General features: G+C 41.4%; 1 protein-coding gene across 1 annotated transcript in view; it reads right to left on the reverse strand.

Moving 5' to 3' along the window:
• The window catches only part of LOC117471106 (spectrin beta chain, non-erythrocytic 4-like), a 138,430-nt gene that overhangs the window by 68,984 nt on the left and 44,197 nt on the right, over nucleotides 1-25,249 (reverse strand). The window contains exons 21-24 of the mRNA XM_034115907.1: nucleotides 23,297-23,427; nucleotides 22,964-23,189; nucleotides 19,881-20,083; nucleotides 12,010-12,100 (exon numbers count right to left, since the gene is read on the reverse strand). Of these exons, the coding sequence (XP_033971798.1) occupies nucleotides 12,010-12,100; nucleotides 19,881-20,083; nucleotides 22,964-23,189; nucleotides 23,297-23,427 (651 nt within the window). The remainder of the gene's footprint in view (nucleotides 1-12,009; nucleotides 12,101-19,880; nucleotides 20,084-22,963; nucleotides 23,190-23,296; nucleotides 23,428-25,249) is intronic.

The following is a 25,249-nucleotide window of genomic DNA, read 5'->3' on the forward strand; positions in this document are numbered from 1 at the left end:
CTGAGCTGGGGAATAGGGGGAGGGGGGGTCTGCATGGTGTGAAAGCAGGAGGATGGAGGATTGTGAGAGGAAAAGCAAGACAGGAAATCAGGAGCAGAAGAAGATTTATTTGAGTTTTTTTTAGGATTGCAACACACCAGTTACAAGCTAACAGCTCACAACTGCTCTACAGCTGCTTTGTTTTATCCTCCTGCACTACACACTACACCCCCCCACCCCCTCCACCACCACCATCCCTCTCTTCCTCTCTGCAGCAGTCCCAGGCAGTTCTGTCTCTGCTGCAGTGGTGAAGCAGAGAGAGGGGGAGAGAAACAGTGGATGTAAAGAGAAACAAAAGAGATGAAGTGATAGTGGTATAGACAGGAAGTAGGGGATTTGACAGCGCACTGATTTATCCTGCATGATGTATTTGTAGTTTGACAGATATACTGCTCCTCCTTTCTTAAGAGGACAGGTGCCTGACTCCCCCTCTGTTTGTCACCTCCTTCTAACACACACGGTACAGACGAGTGAGGACATGCCGGCCAACACACCTCACACGTTCACATACACACTGGGATGTGCACAGACACACACACGCGCACGCACACGCACGCACACGCACACACACACACACACACACACACACACACACACACACACACACACACACACACACACACACACACACACACACACACACACACACACACACACACACACACCTGCAGGTCCGATGACTGCAGAGGTCAGGGAGGGTCAAAGCCTGATGCCCCCCTTGAGACTGTAAATGAATTGAATGAGGGGAGAGGAGGAGGAGGGGAGAGAGAGTGTGTGTTGGGGGGTGGGGCGGTTCAGTATGAATGAGTATGAATGAGGGAGGGGGAGGAGGGGAAGTGGGTCTGACGTAGGAGGGTAAGAAAGGGACATACAAAAAAGGAGGGAGAAGAGGGTTCATAGCCTCATCATCTGTCATAACACTATAACAGCTTCCATCATTTCAACTGCTGGTAACTAGGATGGACATTTTAAACATTTTATTGACTGAATCTTTTAATAAAAAATAATCTGGTAATTTAAAATAACTGAGCAGTCAATATAAAAAAGGAAAAATAATGAAAGAACTACTAAAACGCCCTAAAATGTTGTATTTTCCAAGAAGTAGAACATTTCATTTTTAGTTTTAAATATATATATTTTGAAATTGTGTGACAAGATTTCAAGATGCACTTATTACCAATGTTCAATGCTGAACAATATATACTGTCAAATGAAATATTCTTTAACTATGAGTCTAATATATGGGGAACGCAGTTTCTCCCTGCTAAATAAATCTAGCTTTTTTGAAAATCAGGTTAGGGTTTAGGCTTTTTCAAGGTACTTTGTGAGTCCAGGACAAATGTTGAAAATATGTATGAAGATTTATTTTTGTGTTGAGAAAAACACAGATTTAACTCCATATTCCAAGAAATGTTCTTAACACGGTTTATCCTCAGGACAAAGCACCGATCCATAACATCTGACCTTACAAAAGAAAAGCTCAGTCTGTGAGTGGAGGGAATGCGTACGAGGGACATGTGTTACATCTATTACACAGACACACTGTGCTCAGCAATGCAGCCTTTGGGCATACACCTGCTCCTCTCCTGAAACAGAGTGGGGTGATATTGGCAAGTAATTGAACCAAATAGAAAAAAAACGATACATGACTTTAAAAAAGCATAAAAATAACTAATTAACCCAAAACATAAAAAACAGATGTTTTGATTATGGTAATACATAGCACTGCTGTAATTTGTGCTTATTCTAACAGCAATAGTGGTTTTACTTTGTCTTTTAATTCTCTACAGTAAGAGAAGTATTTCCAAGAGAGCAGCTCCATCTACACTGTAGATTCTACAGCAAGGGTGTCAAACTCAAGGCCCGGGGGCCAAATCCGGCCCGTGACTTCATTTTATGTGGCCCACAAAAGCTTGCAAAGAATATAATATGTTTATTATACGGTTACATGACGATTTACAGAAGCACGTTGCCCATAAACTACATGTCCCACAATGCATCTCAAATTTGACTTTTTTCTCAGAATTTGACTTTTCAAAATGTCACCTTTCTTTTTCTCCAGAATTTGGATTTTCTTTTTAAATCATTTTGTGACATTCTCACTGAAGAGACTTTCAATTATTTGCCCTAGACTTCTGCTTTCAGACGTAGTTAATGATGAAGTTATTACCCTATCCGATAATAATCCAATGCAATAATGTAATATAATACATTATTTTATATATATTAAATATTTATATATGTATTTTGATATAGTCTTATATATAAAACTGGCCCTTTGAGTGCAACCATGATGCTAATGTGGCCCGAGATGAAATTGAGTTTGACACCCCTGATCTACAGAGTCCTCTTTAGCTCCAGTGTACCTTTTAATGTGTACCACAAAATAAGGCAAACATTGTTAGACCAACAATAAACACTGATGACTTCCTGTAGCACCTTCTCACTTTTAGCTGCTGGAATAGTTTGATTGCTGCACATGTCAATGTATAGTTGATCTGATGATTAGCTCCTGAAATTGGAGTGGAACTAATTGGACATTTTGATCAGCACAAACTGAGTTTAAAACAAATATCCCCAAAAATATCACAGTATGTTTTGAGTACCAAGGGTTGTTCTGAAACCAATCGTAATTTGTTATGAAACAATCTCAAATGACTACTGATGCATCAATGTAACCTTCAAAAGCAAATAAGTGCAAGAAGATTGGCTATTCGATATGTTTTTATAATGATGATCAAGGTCTGATCCCAAGCTAAATCTGAAATATCTATTTACGACCCTTAGTAAGAGCCTGTTTTCACATTTTGACAGGAAAAGTTTGCTAGTGAGTTGAACAGAGTAGTACATTTTCATTTTTGACATTATATATTGTGTCGTTACTGCTGACACAGGGGTAGTATCAGCCACAGAGAGACATCTTAAAAGGCCCATGTCATGGCCATTTCCACTGATCATAATTCCATTGTTGAGGTATACTAGAATAGATTTATATTGTGCATTTTTCTAAACTCACGTTGGTTTCTCATACAGCATCTCTGTAAACTACTTGTATTCACTGAATTTCACTCTCTGCCTTTAACGGCTCGTTGTAGCTCCAATAGCTCCAGCCCCCACCCTCCCTGTGAGCACAGTGTGCTCTGATTGGTCGGGACGTTGTGAATCGCGCTGAGCTCCGTGGAGGTGTTGTTTCCTTGTTAGCGATACACAGCGAAACACAGCGAAACTCATCCTGAGCACACACAAAGTCACATCCGAAGTAAAAACAATAAGTGTGGCTTGATATTGAGTAAGAAAAAGGTTGATAAACGCTGTGAGAATGGGTCTGCAGAGAGAATTTCGCCGCGATCCCAACTGTCTGTTATCAGCCTGCAGCCAGGGAGGAGAAATCAGCTGAGCTGTCTGCACTGTGTGTGTGTGTGAGGAAGTCCGTGGATTGGTCCATTTGGACCAATCAGCGGGGGCTTAATGTTCATTTCAAACCTTTATTTATTCAGGTTGTATCCCATTGAGATCATTGACCTCTTTTTCAAGGGAGACCTGCTCAAGTAGGTTCCACATGAAACATTAAAAACATAAACAGAACAACAAAAGGACATCATACAGTAGCATTACAGGGATTACAAATTACATACTATCCACATGCACAGGTACCAACAGCTTCCGATTCAGTAGCATCAGTAGCATCCAACCGAGCTTTAATGTAATGTAATGTAACGGCTCCGCGGACGTAACATAACGGCTCCACGGATTGGTCCATTTGGTTCCGGGTACCACATGACCGTATCGCGTCATAGCTCTGGGTGTGGCTACTGGGTATCCAGACGTCACGATGCCCAGGAAGAACATGAGAAATCTCCAACGAGGCATTTTGGGGAGGTCTTTTCTGTGTTAGAGTTTTACTCCCTACAGGGTGTACTTTGAGGGTTTTTGACTCTGCAGACCGTTTACATGCATACAAACCTTCATAACACACAAGGGGACGGGTAATAACCGGAAAAGCATGACATGGGCCCTTTAAAGGGTCAGAGATACACAGCAAAAAGAGAGTGAAATCTTGGGCGCTCATATGAAGAGAATTAAGGGGTTCCAATTCCCATTCCAACTAGTCCCTTTTCCTCCTACACCGATATATAATATAATGTTTATTTTATTAAACAACTTCACAGGGAAAAGTGGGCCAGGAGGCTACTTTAACTTGCTGTTCTATAAAGTGTTTTATTTATTAGAGGTCATAAAAGAATGTTTAATCTTTTTTTAAGTCAATGAAAATATACTCTTTGCCCTCCACATTTTTCTTTCATGATTGCATGTTCAACTCTCAACAGATCAAAGACAAAAACGTCTTAAATGACTGTTCACCCTTGCCAATCAGACAAGCAAGTTGCTAGTTCCACTAACCTGACCTCAATCCATCACATTTTTTTAAATATATTTCTTTATATCGCAAATACAGACCTTCAAGGGGCTTGAAATCTGTTCAGCATGCTGTCTGTCCTTGCAGCAGAATAGCAAAACTCCCCATGCAATATGTATTGAAAAACATTGCTAGCTAGGTAACACTAGTTGAATATAGCTAACATTAGCTGTATTTGACGAGCAGTTATAACAGAGTTTCCTGTGACTATGAGCATGTTTGCATTAATAAGATAGGCTAGACCACCAAAGTGAGTCAACTTATTTTCCACCAAGTTGTGTCTTTCTTTCAGTTGCTTTAAAAAAAATGCAGGTTCTTGCTAGCTGGATAACAAGATGTCGGTGCTCATTGAAACATTCAGCTTTTTCCACTGGGGCCAGAAAAAAATCAACACAAAAAGAAAGTTCCATATACTTGCTTTAACCTGTTAAGCCCTGAGCCTGTTTTTCAGGTCTCAGGCTCGAAAATGACATTCCCAGAACAAATGACCATATCTTCCCTTCTAAAAGGGTTAAATTAATAATCTTTTTTCTCAGTTTTGTTTAGAAGAGCATTTGAACACATCAATATTTTAGATCAAATAAAGTATATCTAATCTTGTAATTCAATAATATATAGTCTTTATATATTAAATAATCATAATAATAATGTAAATGTTTACATTACACTTCTTTATTTGACATGCGGTCTACCTACGCTGTAAAATGTATTATCTCTTCGATTTACACACGGCATCTATTGCACGTCTGTCCGTCCTGGGAGAGGGATCCCTCCTCTGTTGCTCTCCCCGAGGTTTCTCCCATTTTTCCCTTTGAAATGTGGGTTTTTCTCTGGAAGTTTTTCCTTGTACGATGTGAGGGGCTAAGGACAGAGGGTGTCGTTTTCTCATACTGATATTCTGAACAAACTGTGCTGTTGTATTTGCTGTAAAGTGTCTTTACTGTAGGGTATTTTTATTATATGTACAGCACTTTGGCTCGACCAAAAATCATTTACAAATGTGCTATATAAATAAAACTTGATTTGATTTGATTTGATGCTCATACTTTTACCTTTACAATCGTTTGCTTTAATATGCAGTATATTTTTTGTATATTTTTGTGTTTGCTTCCTCCTGCTCCCTTTTGGACACATACTGTATGATTTATTATTATTATTAATATGAAGATATTATTAAGATAAGATAAGATGTTACTTTATTGATTGAACATTTTAGTTTAGAATGTGCTATCCCACGGTAATTCAGAAGGCTCACAGGTCACATTCCGACCATTATTTAAAACAATGGGTGCTTTCATAATAATGATGAGAAACTATGAAATAAGAAATGAATCAAATTAAAATGTAATTATCATATCATATATTATATAGTGTATTGTATTATTAAGTAATATCATGTATTAACCCCATTATAGCAGATGCCACATTGAATGGATGAACACATTTATGCATCAATAATTACAACAGAGTATTTCTAAATACAAGTTGTAATCTAATCCTCTTATTTTACACAATTGATTGTTATTTGTACGTCAATAGTCATATATTGTCATAAGCTTTTTGTGTGAAATAATTAATATTATTATTATTTCCGCCCACTGTTTGGCGAGCTGCATGAGAAACTGACGGGCTGTCAGGAGAGAGAGAGAGGGAGAGAGGAAAAGAGAGGATCCGTTTCTCCCGTGTTATTATCCAAAGTTAATGTAAACTTTTGAATAATGTACTTATTATTATAGTGATGAACATTAAAAACAAAGCACGTTGGCTGATTTTGGACCCCCTCACTATTTGTTTTCACTACTTTAATTAAATGTTTGATAAGTGCATGCAGATCACAGTACAGTATGCTCGTTCAGTAAAACACGTACACAGATAAATTATTTTGTATTCCAAAAATCAGGAAGTAAAGTCCCCTGGTTTGTGACAAGATGTGAAGTCAACAGATAGTCACTCAGAGGGGGGTACTATTTCTTTTCAAATGCATATAGGCAATGCCATTCATTTACATGTAGGCAACACTGCCCTTCCAGTCAAGAATTTGAATTTGAATGGGATGGGGAGACGTGTGTGATTAAAAATGAGTGGCCAAACTAGGACTGAGGCCCCGCTCACACGGGACCGTTTGCGTTTATGCACAGTATGCGTATTCAAAAAAGTCTTCCGTTCACATGCATTAGTTTCATTTAACGTGCCTGTTCAAACGAGGCCGCTGGAAACGCTGTAGTACATATGCCGGGACTGTAAGTGGCGCTGTAACTTCCGCCAAAATACACCAAAAGCCGCGAAGAAGAGCAGCCCGAGCAGCCCCGCCACAATGTTGCCATGGCTACCCTTCTGTTTAAGCCCCGCGGTGTATTTAGCAACATGTAGTTCATGTAATTCTCCATGTCCACTTGTTGCTGATGGTTGTGGTAGAGGAGCTGTAGATTTTGCACTAATATCTGTAGCATGGTCAGTAGCAGTAGCACTAGCAGTAGCTACTGACAGGAGGAAGTGTGTGGCGATTGCTGGTATTCAGCAGTCATTTCCTCAGCATATGGATAAATGCAACGGGGAAGTTAACTGAAAGAAACCGAATCTGTGGATATTGCATCGAGACCAAGAAGCACGTCTCCGTGGAGAGGACGGCTCAGAAAGAGAGATATTCTCTACAAACACCGGGTGAGATCCTCCTTTGTCAATATAATGGATCAATGCATGAAATCTGACTCTGTTTATTTTGTTTAAGGAGTATATTGGGCGTTAACAATTCTGGTTTGCCTTTTATAATATTATTTCATTCAAGAACCCCTTGTGCGTTTAATGAACACAGCTATTTTTGATAGTTGCTACAGCAGTGAGCAGGAGAGGTGGGGAAAGGTGGGGCTATCGCGATTTTTTCAGGAAATATTCGTATAGAGGTGATTACACGGACTCGGTTGACCCCCCAGAGCGTTTCGTTTGCAAATCTATCCACCTTGGGACCCGTTATCGTTTGTGGGGTCAGTTTATATCGGCCTCGTGTAAATAATAGGGCTATACGCACGCGAAACTATGCAGATACAAGCAGTTTTCTCCTCGTGTAAACGGCGCCTTAGGCCTAGGCTCCACGGGAACGAAAACGGGTTGTATCCGCATATTTCTCTTGCATATAGCCCTTTTTGCTACACGACGCCGTAACGGAACGATAGAAACGGACCCTGCAAACGACAACGGGTCCAAAGGTGGATAGATCTGGGAACGGAGCGCTCTGGGGGGTCCAACGGGGCCGTGTGGTAGCCTATACGGTCATCCTTTTCTGATAATGACGACGCAATAGCCCCGCCTCTCCCCGCCTCTGCTGCTCACCCCCGCAAAAGTACACTGCACACTGAATTCAGATTATTTATCTTTATCTCGATATGGACATAAACGCGAGTGAAGTCTAATCTGACAGGACGGAGACACGCAGCTCCTCCCGCTGTGATGCAGCGGGAGCAAAACACACACTTCAAGTCAGATCATCACCCTTAGCTATTTTAATTACCTCTCAAACTACCTAAACTAATTATAAATATGTTTATTTTTACTGTCGGGTTTACTTACTGGATCAGCTGCTGCATGAGACAGACACTGACACTGTCAGAAGAGAGGAAAAAGAGACAGGCTCCGTGTATTTTATTATTATATATCATTATATAGAGTCGTTATTCATTTGTTTTAAAGCTCAATAAATAACAAAGAAGACCTTTGACCGGCACTTTTATAATTTTGTCCGGAAGATTTAAACTTTAACACACGTTGACCGGCGAAAAACTCTGCCCGGTTCCCTCGGCCCCCACCAAGGAGAATAAACAGAAGTGCAGCCATGACAACCATTCTTCTTCGCTGCTTTTTTGGAGGAAGTTGCTGCTTTTGTGGAGGAAGTTACAGCGCCACGTACAGGCTCGGCATATGTACTGCAGCTTTTCCAGCGGTTGGATCTAAACGGAGCTGTCTCGTGTGGCAAGACACTATCCGGTGTATATTGCGTGTGGGCGGAAGCTTTTTGGCGATTGCGTTTGCGTTAATCCTATGCGTTTTGCCGTATGCGTTCCCGTGGAGCCTGGGCCTTAGTTTTTTTCAGAGAAAATGCAGATATTACACTCAGAAAAGAAATGGTAGACATATCAGTACTCTTAGTGCCAAGTTGTCTCAGACAATCTGCATTTCCTAATGTGGGACAGTTCTGTGCAAAATGTGGGACACTAAAAAGTCTATGTTAAAAAGCCTCAGTCACCTTAATTCATGTAATAAAAACATCTCAGGTCAGTAACACTCAAAGCTAAATGTGCAATACCATGTTCAGCTATGTTACTATTTATAATGTTATTGTTGTTACAACAGAAGATGTTTTTCTTTATATTGAAGTTAAATGCATCAATCTGTGACACTTTTATTTTGTAAGATAGCAAGGGGGGGCATATTGTGATTGTTTTGATGTCCGTTTTTGCTTATAACGTCGCCATTTCGTATAATTCAATGATAATGTGGGTGTCCAAAGATTCTGTGTCACCCCACGATGTGAAACGATGTCATGGATGTAGAGAAGAGATAAATAATAAGGTTTTGTGAGTGATTTTCGGTGCAGTAAGGTGTTAGCATTTTTCGCTCGTTGCTAATTCAGAGGCTCAGCGTTAGCATTGTGGGTTTTCTTTTGAAAAAAAAAAAAAAAGATCAGTTAGATGAGTTTCTTCCCGTTACATGGATATAAAACATTCATAGTTTATTAAATGAACATGCCCTCAGACACTGTTTCCTGCAAGATGTTGCGGCAGTGCCCCGGTACCGGGGTCTCTCGGGCTTAACAGGTTAAAGATCAGATCAAATACTGTTAGATTGTGCAGTGTTTCCCCTAGGATGGAGTCATAGCAGCGGTGCTAAGGCACGTGGGCCCAGCATAATGTGAGCGTGGAGCGCGTGGAATTTTTTAGTGTGTGCCCGTGGGAAGTGCGCCCCGCCAATTTGTTTCTATGTGTCTGTCAGCACAAGTAAAGGCTCTTGAGGCCTAGTACCAGGGCCGGTTCTAGACCATTTGCTGCCCTAGGCGAGATTTCATATATAAAGAATAAATGAAAAATCTCTACAAAAGACAAATACACTACAAAAACAGAAACTTATTGACATAGGTAATAGACGTCAAAATGGTTTCAAATGTATTCAGTATTGTATGAACATGTTTTAATTGGGGGGTGGACGTCACATCCTCTAGGGGGGTCCGGGGGTATGCCCCCCCGGGAAGATTTGTTTGAACATTTTAAAGTAAAATGCTTCAATCTGGTGCACTTTGAGCACACAATTACTAGAGACCTGATCTAGGGGAACTCTAAACACCCATATGAAAAAGATCGGTTTACATTTTAATAATCAAAGAAGTATATGAACATAACCAATAACCTACCTTAGCCAATAACAAATAAATGTAACTTTTTTTATTTTTGTTGTTCATTCATATCTTATTTTACCCAGTTAACATTTATTTATTTATGCATATTTTTGTATCTCTCCAACTTTAAACGATATTTATGGTTTACTGTCCTATAGTATACATTGGAATGATTTCAAACCTGTTTTTATTTATCCTAATAATTATAAAGGAGTGCCTTGGAAATAAGATTTTCAACTGCATAATTACTCTGTAGCTATGTCAGATTGACAATAAAGAACCTTGAACCTTTGTGTTTACATAATTTGTGGTCAAAACGTTTGAGACCCACTGAGATGACTTAGACTAAAATGAACTATCTAAACACTCAGAGAGTCCTTTACCTCACTGAGCCTCTCAGTCTGACAGGAGAGCTCTCCTCCAGCCTGGTTGTAGAAACATCTACTTCTTATATCCGTTAGCGCAGCTAGCACCAGATTCTAATAACAACAGCGCCGGTACCGGTGCGCCCTCTCTCTCTCTCCCTCGCTCGCTCTCTCGCTCCCACGCTCGCACTTTGGCTGTGAGCTGCGGTTGCCTGATAAGCCAACATCCCCCACTTTCATCACTTACAGCGCCTATCGTACAGGGCAAATGAAAAGTGTAACCGGGGTGAAAAGGGTGTTACATTTACTTAATTATGAATGTTGTTACATCAAGGCCGAAAATTAGGATGAGCGCCAACGGTCAAAAATGTTTTTTTCCCCTCCCAGAGCTACCAGCGCAGCGCCCCCCAGATCTGGCGGCCTATGCCAGAAATCGGCCCTGCCTAGTACATACAGTGGCAATGTATCAAGATTTAGCAAAAATACACCTTTATTGAACATACAGTAACACAAATACTACAAATCCACATAACAAACAATCAAAAATGAAAAAGGGTCGCCACTTATTATTATTTTAATACATTTTTTTTTTTAAATGTTTGGGTACCTGGCTGGCGCCCCCTAGCAGCGGCGCGCATATTTCAGCAGCGGCGCTGCGCCGCCACTATTTGTATATAGGGGAAACACTGTTGTATAAAGCTTTGTGTAAATGTGTTGCCCAGAATGTGTAAAACAGCAGCTAAAGCAGGAAACAGAAGGATGCAGCATGGAGTGAACAGAGGAACACACCCTGACAGCTGAGCTCAGGTTCCTACAGACTGACGCAGTGTCACTGACACACACACACACACACACACACACACACACACACACACACACACACACACACACACACACACACACACACACACACACACACACACACACACACACACACACACACACACACACACACACACACACACACACACACACACACACACACACACACACACACACACACACACACACACACACGTGTACACAGTGAGATACACTCTTCCTGCTCTGAATTAGTGATGAGGAGCTGTGCTGCTGAATTATTCAGTAGAGCCAAAGAGAGAAAGTTTCTGAAACTAAACCACAGTTCTGGCCCAGAAAGAAGTGTGTGACTCTGCAGGAGCAGCAGAGGTGGGCCGTGTGCAGCACAACTGACAAGCATTAGGCACACACCATGTCAATGACAGCTAACAAAAACATATAGGATTATATCCTAAAAATAGTGTGTGTCAGTAAAACAATATATACTGTATGTTTCTGGTGTCAATAAAGTAGCTTGGAATATAAGGAACAGATACTAAACAGATATTAAAAATGTAAATCAAAACTCATTATAATGTCTTTGTCAGATTTGCCCAATTGCCCTGATTACTGAATTAGGTGATTCCATTTCAAACTATAGGGAAGCTGATTTAAACTTGTTCTTATATGTCAATATGACACTGTCGAAAAATGTAACGACTAAATCTTATTGTTTACATTTCTATTTAAATGTAAAATAGTAAGTGTATATAATAGTGTCTAATTCAAACCCTACTGTATATATAAGGCTACTTTCCCCACAGCCATTTGGTATTTTGATTATGGATCTTGCCAGAGAATCTGTCAGAAGGGATGAAAACTTTTGAAATCCAAATGTCTTGCGCTGCCACTAGATGCTGCTAAAATGTAAATAGGGCTATTGAAAATCGAGTAACAAAGAGAGGATCCTCCCCTTATTATTGCCTGTGAAACATACGAATAGATCCAGCATGCTGGCCTCCTACCTCCAGACAGTCCTGCAGAAACCTCTGCAGCTCCCACTGGTCGTTCATCTTCTCCAGCCACTGCTGGGCCTGCTCTCTGTTCTGGTTTCCCCTGAAAGAGAGAGGGACAGAACATTTAGTTATAAGTCACAATATCTATCTTTGTTCATCTTTACACCTCCTTTCCCTAGTGAATATTCCTAACATGTAAGCGTTTTAAAAGCTTGCTGATGGTAGCCTAATAATTGTTTTAGTAGGTAAAAGCAAACAACATCAGTTATCATTTGTACCTGTATAAAAAAATCCCCTTAATTGACGTAATAACTGTGAAGTGATTTATTACAGCACCACAACGTAACACTTTTAAATAATTATGTTGCACCGTGCTCGAGTTAATTCATGTAAATTAAATCCCAAAAAACATATGGTTCTTTGCATTGCTATTGTTTGACACATGCATACACAGAAGCCCCAACCCCCACCCAACACGCACACACACACCCCACCACCTCAGCCATCACACAGATTTCATGGTCAGGTGTGAGCTGTGGACTGAACAGACTCAGCTCTGTTTTTCTCTGCTTTGTTTCAATTGTACTTCCCTCTACTTCTAATTCTTTAGCTGCTATTATTCTTTGTGTCCTGACAGATGCTCACTTCTTTGTGCTTTACAATCTGCTCAATTTACAGTTAGATAGTGAGTGGGGCTGCGGTTGGTTCTCACATTGAAAATAGCCAAAACTAGCATCAGCTGTTGAATGCAAGCGACCTGAAAGGTTTGGTAGAATTGCATCTTAAAATGAATAGCAAAAATGTAATTAGGAAAACATATTGTATGTGTTCTTTTCAGCTGTTGACTTCTTAAAGTCTATCTGTATTTTCTGTTTATCACATAAATGTAGAAACAAAAACAGAAAACAATACATTTTCTGCTCATTTTCATACATCATGAAAACAAGATACACAAAGCAAGATAACCCTTTGCTCTACACCAGGGGTCAGCAACCCCTGGCATGGTGGCACGCGGCACCGTAACCAGTGGCACACTAGGAATAAGTGGAATAAGTGTGCAAAATATTTACATTTTATTTTCGGATCCTGAACGAGACCGCCGCCAGAGCGCATCTCCCCGTTACCTGCAGAAGGAAGCCATGCACGCAACGCAGCCCTGGGTTGCGGTCGAATAGTCCAAAAATCAGCTCCTAAGTTCTAACCCTATCGTCTATTCCTTGACCTCTGAGTGAAACGTCACGGGGTTAAGGGATAGTGGATAGGAGAATTCAAAAGGATTTAGGAGAAGAGACTGCGGTACTTTAGAGAATCCGACTGCACGTTCACTATCCGACGTGTTTATGATGCGCCAGCGGAGGTCATAAATGTGCGTCTGCTGCTGTGGGGAAACTATGGAAACTACAGTTTTCTATACAGCGGACTACAACATGAATGTTTAATAAGAACGAGGGACTACTGTAAACTCATCTAGAGACTCTGCACCGTGCTCTGATGCTGTTGTTTTATGCTTTATGAACGGGGACAACAGAGAAACATATTCTTCATGACCAAAGTTGGAATTGAAATAAAAAAGGAAAGTGAAACTTATGCTCGTCACCCTCTCCCTCCGGTCCACATTAATACAAATGATCCCAATACGTATGATTGTATGAAAAGATCTTAAAATCAATACAAATGTATTCATTATAAACGTTAGTCCTTAACATCTATCACTGTGTATATCACCATTCAAACATCTTTTAAAAGTTGAACAAACCCCACACAGCTCAGTAAAGACTGTGAAATGTTGACTTTATTTGATCATTTCAGTAAAAACTAACATTCATATTTCTCTTTTTGATTATAATACTGATGAACGTTCAAAACAAAGCACTTTGGCAATTGCAGTACCCATAAGGAGCTGTAAAAATGCCGCAGTTTTTGCGTGGCGATCGATATCGGCCGATACTCACTCTCTGCCGATCGATCGGTGCTCTCTAAAAATGCCGATCGCGAGACGTAAAATACATGACACTTTTCTCTGTGTGCGGCAAAACAAGCTCGCCAAAATGGCTTCACCAGTCTGGCAGTATTTTAAGGTGTCCGAAAATGACAATAAAATAGCGGTGCAACGTGTGTGAAGCAGAAATCCTGCAGCTCCACCCGCTGTGACGGACCGGTGAGCGGAGCAAAACACACAAGAGTTAGACCTAACACACTTAGCTATTTGATCTACCTCTGGAACTAGTTATAAATATATGTATTCTTCACTGTCACTCATTACTGGATCAGTGAGCTGCAGGAGATACTGACAGGCTGTCAGGAGAGAGAGAGAGGGGGAGAGAGGAAAAGAGAGCGCTTCAGCTCATTTCTCCCGTGTTATTATCCAAAGTTAATGTAAACTTGAATAATGTAGGCTACTTCATTTGAATGTAACAATTATGTTGGTTGTTGTTTGTGGAAGCGCCAGTGAATGAGCCCCATTAACTGAGTTTTAAACATTTCTTTAACCTGTTAAGCACCAAGCCTGTTTTTCATGTTTCAGGCTCGAAAATGACCAAAACAAATGACTACAACTTAACTTCTAAAAGGGTTATATGAATAATTTCTTTTATCAAAGCAAGGTTACATCTGTGAGTTGGATGTAGAAGTGTCAGAATCAATATAGATGTTTTTTATTTTAAAGAAAATTCAGATTTTACATAGTAAAAAACTGTAAATTATAGTGTCCGTCCAAAAATAATTTTTTACTTATAGTGAAAACTACCCTTGGATGATGGGTTAGTAGACTAAAAGCTTTAGGAATCCAAAGTACAACATATAATAAGTACCCTGTATCAAGATTGATGCAAAACAAGTGACATTTGACCTTTTTAGAGAGGTTTAGCCAAAACCACTCCACCTCTGAGGTGATTTGGATGAAAATGGTTTTTTTTCCATATCTCTGGCCCCCCTTGGTCGATTTGGATGATTGACACCTCTTTCTGACCGTTAGAGCCAATAGAATCGAATGGGGAGTCCCCCACACACACACGTTGTGAAGAGAAGAGGTGGGGGCTTCGCGCATGTAATTTTGCCTCAGAGTGGACCTATCTCTAGCTCTGACATTTGGAAACGAAAAAGCAGTTTTATTGCTTATGGATTATCAGAAATCATTTCAAAGAGGACACAGACACATTGGATTAACCTATGGATTAACTGCAGCATCGTTTTTTTATCGTTTTAATGCCATTGAAGACCAGTTTTGACCAAGGTAAGCCATGTTAGCGTTTCTAGCTACCTAGCTCCACATGTTCTGATGTACGCTTTCATTTATAGCGTCGCAAATGTTTATCACTGAGTGTTGAGGTTTTTTACACAGATTCTGTGTCTCCAGGAGATGCTAATCGAGGGGTTGGCTGTGCATCTAGGATAAGTAATAAGGGAGTTATGAGTGAGTTTAGGTGCAGTTTTAGGTTACATTTTTTCGCACGTGGCTAATTCAGAGGCTGAGTGCTAGCATTGTGGGGTTTTTTTTTGATTTTTTTTTTTAAAAGATCAGTTAGCTGAGTTTCTTCCCGTTACATGGATATAAAACATTCATAGTTTATTAAATATTAAGATTCCTTAGACGTTGTTTCCTGCAAATGACGCGTTTATCCGCCCGGTACCGGGGGGGCGGTGCGTAACAGGTTAAAGGGGACCTATCATGCAAAATGCACTTTTGTACGTCTTTTATACATGAATATGTGTCCCCGGTGTTCCAGGGAACTCACCAAGTGTCAGAAAACACAACCCTCTCTATTTTCCTCCATACCCAAATCTCTAAAAAAGGGGCTGCAACGGATCTGATAAAAACTGATCCAGATTTGAACACTGTCCTGACGTCAGGACGGTGGCGCTACGGCTATTGGGCCAACTCCACCAATCAGGAGGAGACAGCCACGGCCATTGCCGTTCGAAAGCGCTGGAGACGCTCTAGTACATATGCCAGGCCTGTAAGTGGCGCTGTAATCTGCCACAAAAGCAGCGAAGAAGACTTGGTTACCATGGTTACCCTTCTGTTTATTCTCCGCTGTGGCTTTCTTTCTCCCTCCCCGAGGCAAGCGTTTGCTCCTTCTGCTGCTTTAATTCAATGCAATCCCTCCCCGTCGAGGCAAGCACTGTAATTCTCTCCGGTTAGTCCACCAGCAGATGACAAACACCCACCTCTCCGCCTCTTCCAAGGAACGAGGGGACCGTGCGGCAGAGGTTCAGTTTCAGTTTCTTTCGCCGGTCAAGATGTCCGTTAAAGTTTAAATCTTCCGGACAAAATTAGAAAAGTGCCGGTCAAAGGTCTTATTTGTTATTTATTGAGCTTTAAAACAAATGAATAACGACTCGATAGGCCTATAATAACACGGAGGACGGAGATCTCTTTTTCTCCCCCCTCTTCTGACAAATGAGGCATGGCTAAAATGCATGATCTGTTTGGTATTTCGAAAACAGAAACGTATAAATATACCTTATATAGGTATGGCCCTACAATATATCATTTAAATATAGCATGATAGGTTTCCTTTAAATGGAAGATCCCCATAGGACCCGCCCACTCGATCGGATCGGCGATCGGAGCATCCCTAATGTAAGTTGTGCTGACAGGTCCACACACTGCTTCCCCGCAGCGAGGCTCCCCCGCCCTCCTGTTGACAGCTCACGAGCGTCGAGCTCATCAAACAGCGCTTTGCATCTCCGACTGTTCCACTGTCTGTGTGTGTCTGTCAACGCATTGGTCCAATCACATTCAGCATCCCGTCAGCGGTTTTTTCCCCCACCAACAGTCTGCGATTCAGAGGCACAGTAGGGTGGGTCTTAGCGGAATGCGGGTGGGAAAAATGCGTGTGTCGTCTCTTTCAACCTGAGCGAGAGTTTAAAAAAAAAAAAGGCAGAGCGAGAGTTAACAGCTCATCTAGTTGCATCTGTACTGTAGCTAGTAGCCTAGTTTCACCTACCGGGGTGGCACCCCAGCTGCCACCCCAGCTGCCACCCCAGTTGGCAGCTTTGTTTTGAAAGAAAAGTTGTGGCTCATCTGACATTTATGAGAGAAAGTCTCTAATGTCCGAGTGCAAGTGAATGCAGCACAAGATGCACGTCTTGTAACCCCTCCCCCGGCCCTGGCGCGAGCGTGGAAATATGATTGACCCAAGTACTGAAGGAATGAGGTATTTGCGGTCTACAATGACAGAGAAGAGACTGTCAAGTTTGGCTGTACTCAGCATTGAATCAAAACACACTAAAGCTGTTGATCTTAATAAGTGTGTGAGGCGTTTTGCTGAACAAAATGGTAATCGCCGCATTCAGCTGTAATAGACATGTCAACTTGATGCTCTGCTCACGGATGAGCATACAACACTGTTAAGATGATGACCTTACGTGTGTAAATATTTTTTTTTCTTTGTGGGGGTCTGCCCCCAAAAAACAGTTTTAAGTCCTGAGAAAGTCAAATAAGACGGTGTGTAAAACTACACTGCCCAGCCAACAGAAAGTAACCACTTTGATTTAACTAGGCCAGTAGGTAAGGACTTTCCACTGGATAATAACTGCAGTATAAAAGAATGCATGACGGAAGTGATGGAGACCATGTTTGAAGGCAAACAAAAAGAGGAAATAACAGGTCAAATCAAGCAAATCCCCCTCTCAGATTCCACAGCAACCAGAAGAACATAAATACTGGCTGGTGATTTGATTAATCAGCTTTGTGATGGAATACAAAATGCACAGTGCATTTCCTTAGCTGTGGATGAGTCCACTGACACCACTGACAATGCTCAGTTGCTGGTGTTTGTGAGTTTTTATGATGAGACAAAGGGGGAGTTTGTTGAAGATGTGTTGGGCCTGACGAACCTCAGTGGACACACAAGGGGGCAAGACATTTCCAAAGCAATAATGGGAATGCTGAATGAAAGAGGGTGCAGCTGTCTTTATTCATAACTGTGCAGCTTACACTGCGACTCTGAGGGATCAAGCACAGACACAATAACAATGAAAACTGCTGCATACAGATTATTTTTGTTTTTGCAACCTTGTGTTAAGAATCTTGTTGCAATTGTTTAAAAGTTTGAATGACCGTAATAAACGGACCTTTGTCTTATTGAAAAAAATGTTTTGGACCTTTAAGATTTGTATTTGAGTAACCCTGCTATAGAGTGGTGCAGGTATGACGTATTTACCCGGAAGTAAGCTGCGCATGGGTTCCCTCGACAAAAAAGCAATGGGATTTCTCCATAGGATTTTGGAAAATAGCTCGAAATAAGGTCTGTGCAAAACAAATCTGTTTGATAAATGCACGTTTTGTTCAGCCGGATAATATCCACATGTCTACTCTACTTTTATAATTTTATAATCATAAATCTAATCGCCAGAAGCAAAATGCTAACGTTATGCTATAAAGGAACTACAGCCGAGTACATCAGGGTCGCACGACTTCAACGTCACGCCAACTTAAGATCCATATTCAAACATACAGATTCTAAGTTGTACAAGTTGAAGCGTTTGTTTTAATAGTTTAAAGGAGGCAGGTACTTGCTTTCAAGCAGAACAGGGGCTAACAAACTTAGTGGGAGTGTTTACGTGTTCGGCGTAATGACGTACAACGTCCTCCACAACTTCTGTAGTCCTATTTAGCCACTTGTTAACAACCATCGTTTTTCAGACACGTAAACTCTTCAAAACCCACGATGAGAGCGGTTTAATCATTTATTTCCTTCACAGGTGATGAGGATGATGATGATTTTAAGGTCATAGAATACATCAACAGTCGACTGGTGAAGAGCACATGGGGATCAGCTTGCTGCTACAGACATGGTAGAGAGACTGAGCAGGGCTGATTTCAGGCCTTAAAGGTCCCATGTCATGCTTTTCCGGTTATTACCCGTCCCCTTGTGTGTTATGAAGGTTTTTATGCATGTAAACGGTGTGCAGAGTCAAAACCCTCAAAGTACACCCTGTAGCGAGTAAAACTCTAACACAGAAAATACCTCCCCAAAACGCCTCGTTGGAGATACGTCATTGTCCATTTGATTCTTCCATTTCGTTCCGGGTACGGCATGATGTCAAGCCGTACCCGGAACGAAATGGACCAATCCGTGGAGCCGTTACGTTACGTCCGCGGAGCCGTTACGTAGCCCCGCTGATTGGTCCAAATTGACCAATCCACGGACTTCCTCACACACACATCTGTGTGCAGGGAGCAGGCAGCTCAGCTGATTTCTCCTCCCTGGCTGCAAGCTGATAACAGACAGTTGGGATCGCGGTGAAATTCTCTCTGCAGACCCATTCTCACAGCGTTTATCAACCTTTTTCTTACTCAATATCAAGCCACACTTATTGTTTTTACTTCGGCTGTGACTTTGTGTGTGCTCAGGATGAGTTTCGCTGTGTTTCGCTATGTATCCTAAACAAGGAAGCAACACCTCCATGGAGCTCAGCGCGATTCACAACGTCCCGACCAATCAGAGCACACTGTGCTCACAGGGAGGGTGGGGGCTGGAGCTATTGGAGCTCCAACGAGCCGTTAAAGGCAGAGAGTGAAATTCAGTGAATACACGTAGTTTACTGAGATGCTGTATGAGAAACCAATGTGAGTTTGGAAAAATGCACAATATAAATCTATTCTAGTAGACCTCAACAATGGAATTATGATCAGTGGAAATGGCCATGACATGGGCCCTTTAAGTGGGATCAGGTGTGGCCTGGTAGTTGGAGGCTAAGCCCCGCCTCCCACAAGACCAAAATAGGCAGGGGGATTTACAACACTATTATATAAATAAAACTGCTGAACACTGGCTGATATTGTTTTCTGATCAGAGCTTTAGCCTCAAATGAGTCCAGGCTTTCATAAAAGTAATTTAAAGTGTTATCGTTGTTTATGTCTGAGGAGGTACCTGCTGGCGAGGGTGTCGATGCGCTCCTTAATACGATCAGAGTAGATGTTGTTCTGGCTGATCAGACTCTCCCCGGCTTCGATCACAGCTTTGATCCTGTGCAGGTTCAGCTCCATGGTGGTGGTGAAGTCCTTGTGTTTCTTTATGGCCGCTTCCACTGTTTCCACGGTGGTGGGCAGCTCCACGTGAGCCAGGGCCGACTCCTGCAAGGCAAGATGGGAACAGTTAGGTAACTGCTTGGTTCTGGAACTCAGTGAAGTCATAACATCAAATAAAAGTAAAGAGTCTACGATGAATATAAATATATCAGAAGGAAAGAATAAATGAGGGCATTTCTTTGGCTGATATTGGCTTATTTCTAAAACTGCATGTCTACTTTAGCCGACAATGAAAAAATCCGATGGGCAACTCTTGATATTACTATTCAACACACAGTATTGTTTGAATATCTTTAGGTTTGCTTACGTTCGTGAAACAAATCCAATCATTTGAAGACATTAGGAAATTGTGAATTTGTGTCATCTTTACTGTCATTTAATAGACTTAACAGTAAGTTAATAAGTCTATACAATATTTTTCTTAATTTGCCCTTTTATATGAAGGCAGCAGCACTTTTTCCAAAAATAAAGTTGTTGAATTTTGTTAAATCAATTGCTAATCCGAGGAAGTTTGAAACATAGCTACTTCGACAAAGCCTTTTTATCATGAAGTTGTATGGTTACTGGACACAATGAATGGGATAAGGCAGAAACAACAGGGCAAGGCAGACAGAGAAGTACGGCCTGCAATGTCTTTGATTCTTATTGAAGAACAAATGCAGCTCTAAATCAACCCCTGGGCTGATAAGGAGAGCTGGACCCTGCTACACACACACACACACACACACACACACACACACACACACACACACACACACACACACACACACACACACACACACACACACACACACACACACACACACACACACACACACACACACACACACACACACACACACACACACACACACACACACACACACACACACACACACACACACACACACACACACACACACACACACACACAAACTCTCCCTCTCTTCCTTCGTCTCTGTGACTTTGGCAGGCGTAGCGACCACGCCCAGTCCACTCTGCTGCAGTCAGACAGCAACATTTGTCCTGTTCAGCGTGATGTGATCAAAGTGAACCCAGAATACTCTCCATCATTATCACGTGAACGTCTGAAGGACAAAAGCAGAGCCATTTTATCCTTATAAAGACTTGTGAACCTCTCACAGCATCTCACCGTATTTAAGGGCTTTGAGGAAGGTCAATATAGACAACTGTGTAAAAGTGTTACATGCAAGACTTTATCCTTGATTTACTATAATAAATGTTTGCATGTAAATTAAAAAAATGAAATCTAATTCACAGCACTTTTGAACATGCATGCTCATTTCCTCTATTGATCATGTGTCATTACATTGTGCGTTCTTGTCTGCCATCATCAGAAAAAGAATAAGATGCAAACGGAACTAGAAATATTGCCTTGTCATGCCTTGTCCAACTTTTCAAGTTGTAGTTTACATCCATGTCTGGATCATCGTTTTATCCCATTAGCCTGTTAAGCTCTGAGCCTGTTTTTCAGGTCTCAGGCTCGAAAATGACATTCCCAGAACAAATGACCATATCTTCCCTTCTAAAAGGGTTAAATTAATAATCTTTTTTCTCAAAGTAATGATAAACCTGTGAGTTGGATGTAGAAAAGTCAGAATCAATATAGATGTTTTTTATTTTAAAGAAAATTCAGATTGAACATAGTAAAAAACTGTAAATTATAGTGTCCGTCCAAAAATTCTTTTTTACTTATAGTGAAAACTACCCTTGGATGATGGGTTAGTAGACTAAAAGCTTTAGGAATCCAAAGTACAATATATAATAAGTGCCCTGTATCAAGATTGATGCAAAACAAGTGACATTTGACCTTTTTAGAGAGGTTTAGCCAAAACCACTCCACCTCTGAGGTGATTTGGGTGAAAATGTTTTTTTTTTCATATCTCTGGCCCCCCTTGGTCGATTTTGATGGTTGACACCTCTTTCTGACCGTTAGAGCCAATAGAATCGAAGGGGGAGTCCCCCACACACACTTGTTGTGAAAACAAACGGTGGGGGCTTCGCGCATGCAGGTTTGCACCAGAGTGAAGCGATCTCTCGCTCTGACATCTGGAAACGAAAAAGCAGTTTTATTGCTTATGGATTATCAGAAATCATTTCAAAGAGGACACAGACACATTGGATTAACCTATGGATTAACTGCAGCATCGTTTTTTATCGTTTTAATGCCATTGAAGACCAGTTTTGACCAAGTTTTGATGTACGTTTTCGTTTATAGCGTCGCAAATGTTTATCACTGAGTGTTGAGGTGGGCACCCCCAGATTCTGTGTCTCCAGGCGATGCTAATCGATGGGTTGGCTGTGCATCTAGGATAAGTAATAAGGGAGTTATGAGTGAGTTTAGGTGCAGTGATAGGTTAGCATTTTTTCGCTCGTGGCTAATTCAGAGGCTGAGTGTTAGCATTGTGGGTTTTTTTTGAAAAAAAAAATTTAAAAGATCAGTTAGCTGAGTTTCTTCCCGTTACATGGATATAAAACATTCATAGTTTATTAAATATTAAGATTCCTTAGACGTTGTTTCCTGCAAATGACGCGTTTATCCGCCCAGTACCGGGGGGGCGGTGCGTAACAGGTTAGACACTTGTGTGAAATTGTCATAATTAGCATTTGAATTATTTAGCTATGACCAGAAACATATTACATTACAAGTTATTATTATGACAATTTAAATACTCGACATGCCTACAGGAGTCATTTTGGGTTAAGTATCTTGCCCAAGGAAACTTCAACATCAAACCACTGATTCTCTGATTGGGAAATGCTTATTTACCCACACAGTAGTGCCTTGTGAGCTTAAGCCTTTTGTGAGGAGACCAATTCCAACCAGTTGATCTTGAGTCAAAGCAAATGTTTGTGCCAAATTCAAGGAAATTCCATTACGGCGTTCCTGAAACTCTGTGCACCCGCTCAGGCTCTCTGTCTCACCTGGTTGTTGAGGAAGGACTCGGCCTGTTTGACATCTCGCAGGAACAGATGGAAAATGTGAGCCTGCACCAGAACTTCCCTCCTGCTCTCCCACATCTCCAGCAGTTTGTTCCAGCCCACATCGAGCTTCTGGAGCCACTGCTGCAGGGCGGCCTGGGGGAGGGGGGCCTCATCGGACTCCAGCAGCTCGTTCATGGCCTGCAGCCGCTCGTAGTCCTCTTCATATCTGTCAGCAACACATTACGTTATTCTCGGAATAACTTGAAGACCTTGAAGGGAGATAAGATGATACTAAAAACATCAATAAGCCTTTATTTGTCCTCAGTTACCCACCTTCCGATTTCCTCCTTAAGTGCAGCGTGTTTGTTGATGAGTTTCTCGGCCTCCTCCAGGTTGTTGGGCAGCTGGTCTGAGGCGGCGGCTGTCTGCGTCTGAACCAACCAGGTGAGGAACGAGTCCAGGTCCTGAGAGAGGAACAAGATGAACATTTAGCAAAGTCCTTTGTTTTTTACGGTACAGAAGTTTTACAGGCTGACAAATCGTTTAAAATACTTTGTTTATTTATTTGACAGGGACAGTGCACTTTTCTGTAAATTAATCTGGACTTGAACACCATGTTTAGGGTTTTCTGTGTATAAATGTTTCTTCTATCTTGCAAGTTGAATTAAAGGAAAATCATGAGAGCAGTTTAAAGATTCCCCGTTCATGTCAACTGGTGTTAACGACGCGAGTCTTTAACCAGAATAATAAGCGTGTTATGATTATGGTTAATGTATTTCCTGTTTTATTTTTAAAAAAACACTGTCTTTGTCTTTTTACTTCCTACCTTGTGTGTTTTCCCTCCTGTCTGTCCTGGCCTTATTAGTTTCCCACCAGCAATGCAAACATCTGACCTTCTATACACCTGCACTTCGTCCCTTCATTTGTTCGGCTTGCAATTTAAGTTTTTTGTTTATTCGTAGTCGGATTCTTGTATGACATTTATCGTGAAGTTCTGTTTGCCTTTCCTGGATATCTGTTAAATGAAAATCGTTACGTCCAAAGTTCTTGTTGCCCTACTCTCCTGCATTTGGGTCCAACCCATCTTTTCCTGGTGTGTGTGTGTGTGTGTGTGTGTGTGTGTGTGTGTGTGTGTGTGTGTGTGTGTGTGTGTGTATGTGTATGTGTGTGTGTGTGTGTGTGTGTGTGTGTGTTGTGTGTGTGTGTGTGTGTTGTGTGTGTGTTGTGTGTGTGTGTGTGTGTCTGTGTGTGTGTGTCTGTGTGGGTGTGTGTGTGTCTGTGTGGGTGTGTGTGTGTGTGTGTGTGTGTATGTGTATGTGTGTGTGTGTGTGTGTGTGTCTGTGTGGGTGTGTGTGTGTGTGTGTGTGTGTGTATGTGTATGTGTGTGTGTGTGTGTGTGTGTGTGTGTGTGTGTGTGTGTGTGTATGTGTATGTGTTGTGTGTGTGTGTGTGTGTGTTGTGTGTGTGTGTGTGTTGTGTGTGTGTTGTGTGTGTGTGTGTGTGTGTGTGTGTGTCTGTGTGGGTGTGTGTGTGTCTGTGTGGGTGTGTGTGTGGTAGGGCTGTCCCAAATACCATTTTTCGGGCTCCGGATATTCGGTAGTAATCAGCAGCGAATATTCGGCGTGCGCCCGCGGGGGGAGGGGGCGCGCGCTTCAACACGTGTATTTCGGTTTATTCAAAGCATTCATTTTGTTATTCTACAGTATTGTTGTTTTATAGTTATTTGTTAATGTAATTAACCCAATTGATGTTCTTTGAAATTGAAAAGGATATTGTGTTTGTTACTTTCGTTGCAGTTGTATACATGTCTTAAAGTGGACCTATCATGCTATATTTGAATAATATAGTGTAGGACCATACCTAAATAAGGCATATTTATACTTTTTTTTTTTCAAAATACCAAACAGATCATGCATTTTAGCCATGCCTCATTTTGCTCAATTTGACATTTTTTAGCTCTGTTTGTGTAAGGGCAGATAAGGGCAGAACAGCACCATCTACTGGCCTGGCATATGTACTACAGCGTCTCCAGCGCTTTCGAACGGCAATGGCCGTGGCTGTCTCCTCCTGATTGGTGGAGTTGGCCCAATAGCCGTAGCGCCACCGTCCTGACGTCAGGACAGTGTTCAAATCTGGATCCGTTTTTATCAGATCCGTTGCAGCCCCTTTTTTAGAGATTTGGGTATGGAGGAAAATAGAGAGGGTTGTGTTTTCTGACACTTGGTGAGTTCCCTGGAACACCGGGGACACATATTCATGTATAAAAGACGTACAAAAGTGCATTTT

The sequence above is a fragment of the Trematomus bernacchii genome, unplaced genomic scaffold, assembly GCF_902827165.1.
Source record: "Trematomus bernacchii unplaced genomic scaffold, fTreBer1.1, whole genome shotgun sequence".
Taxonomy (NCBI): domain Eukaryota; kingdom Metazoa; phylum Chordata; class Actinopteri; order Perciformes; family Nototheniidae; genus Trematomus; species Trematomus bernacchii.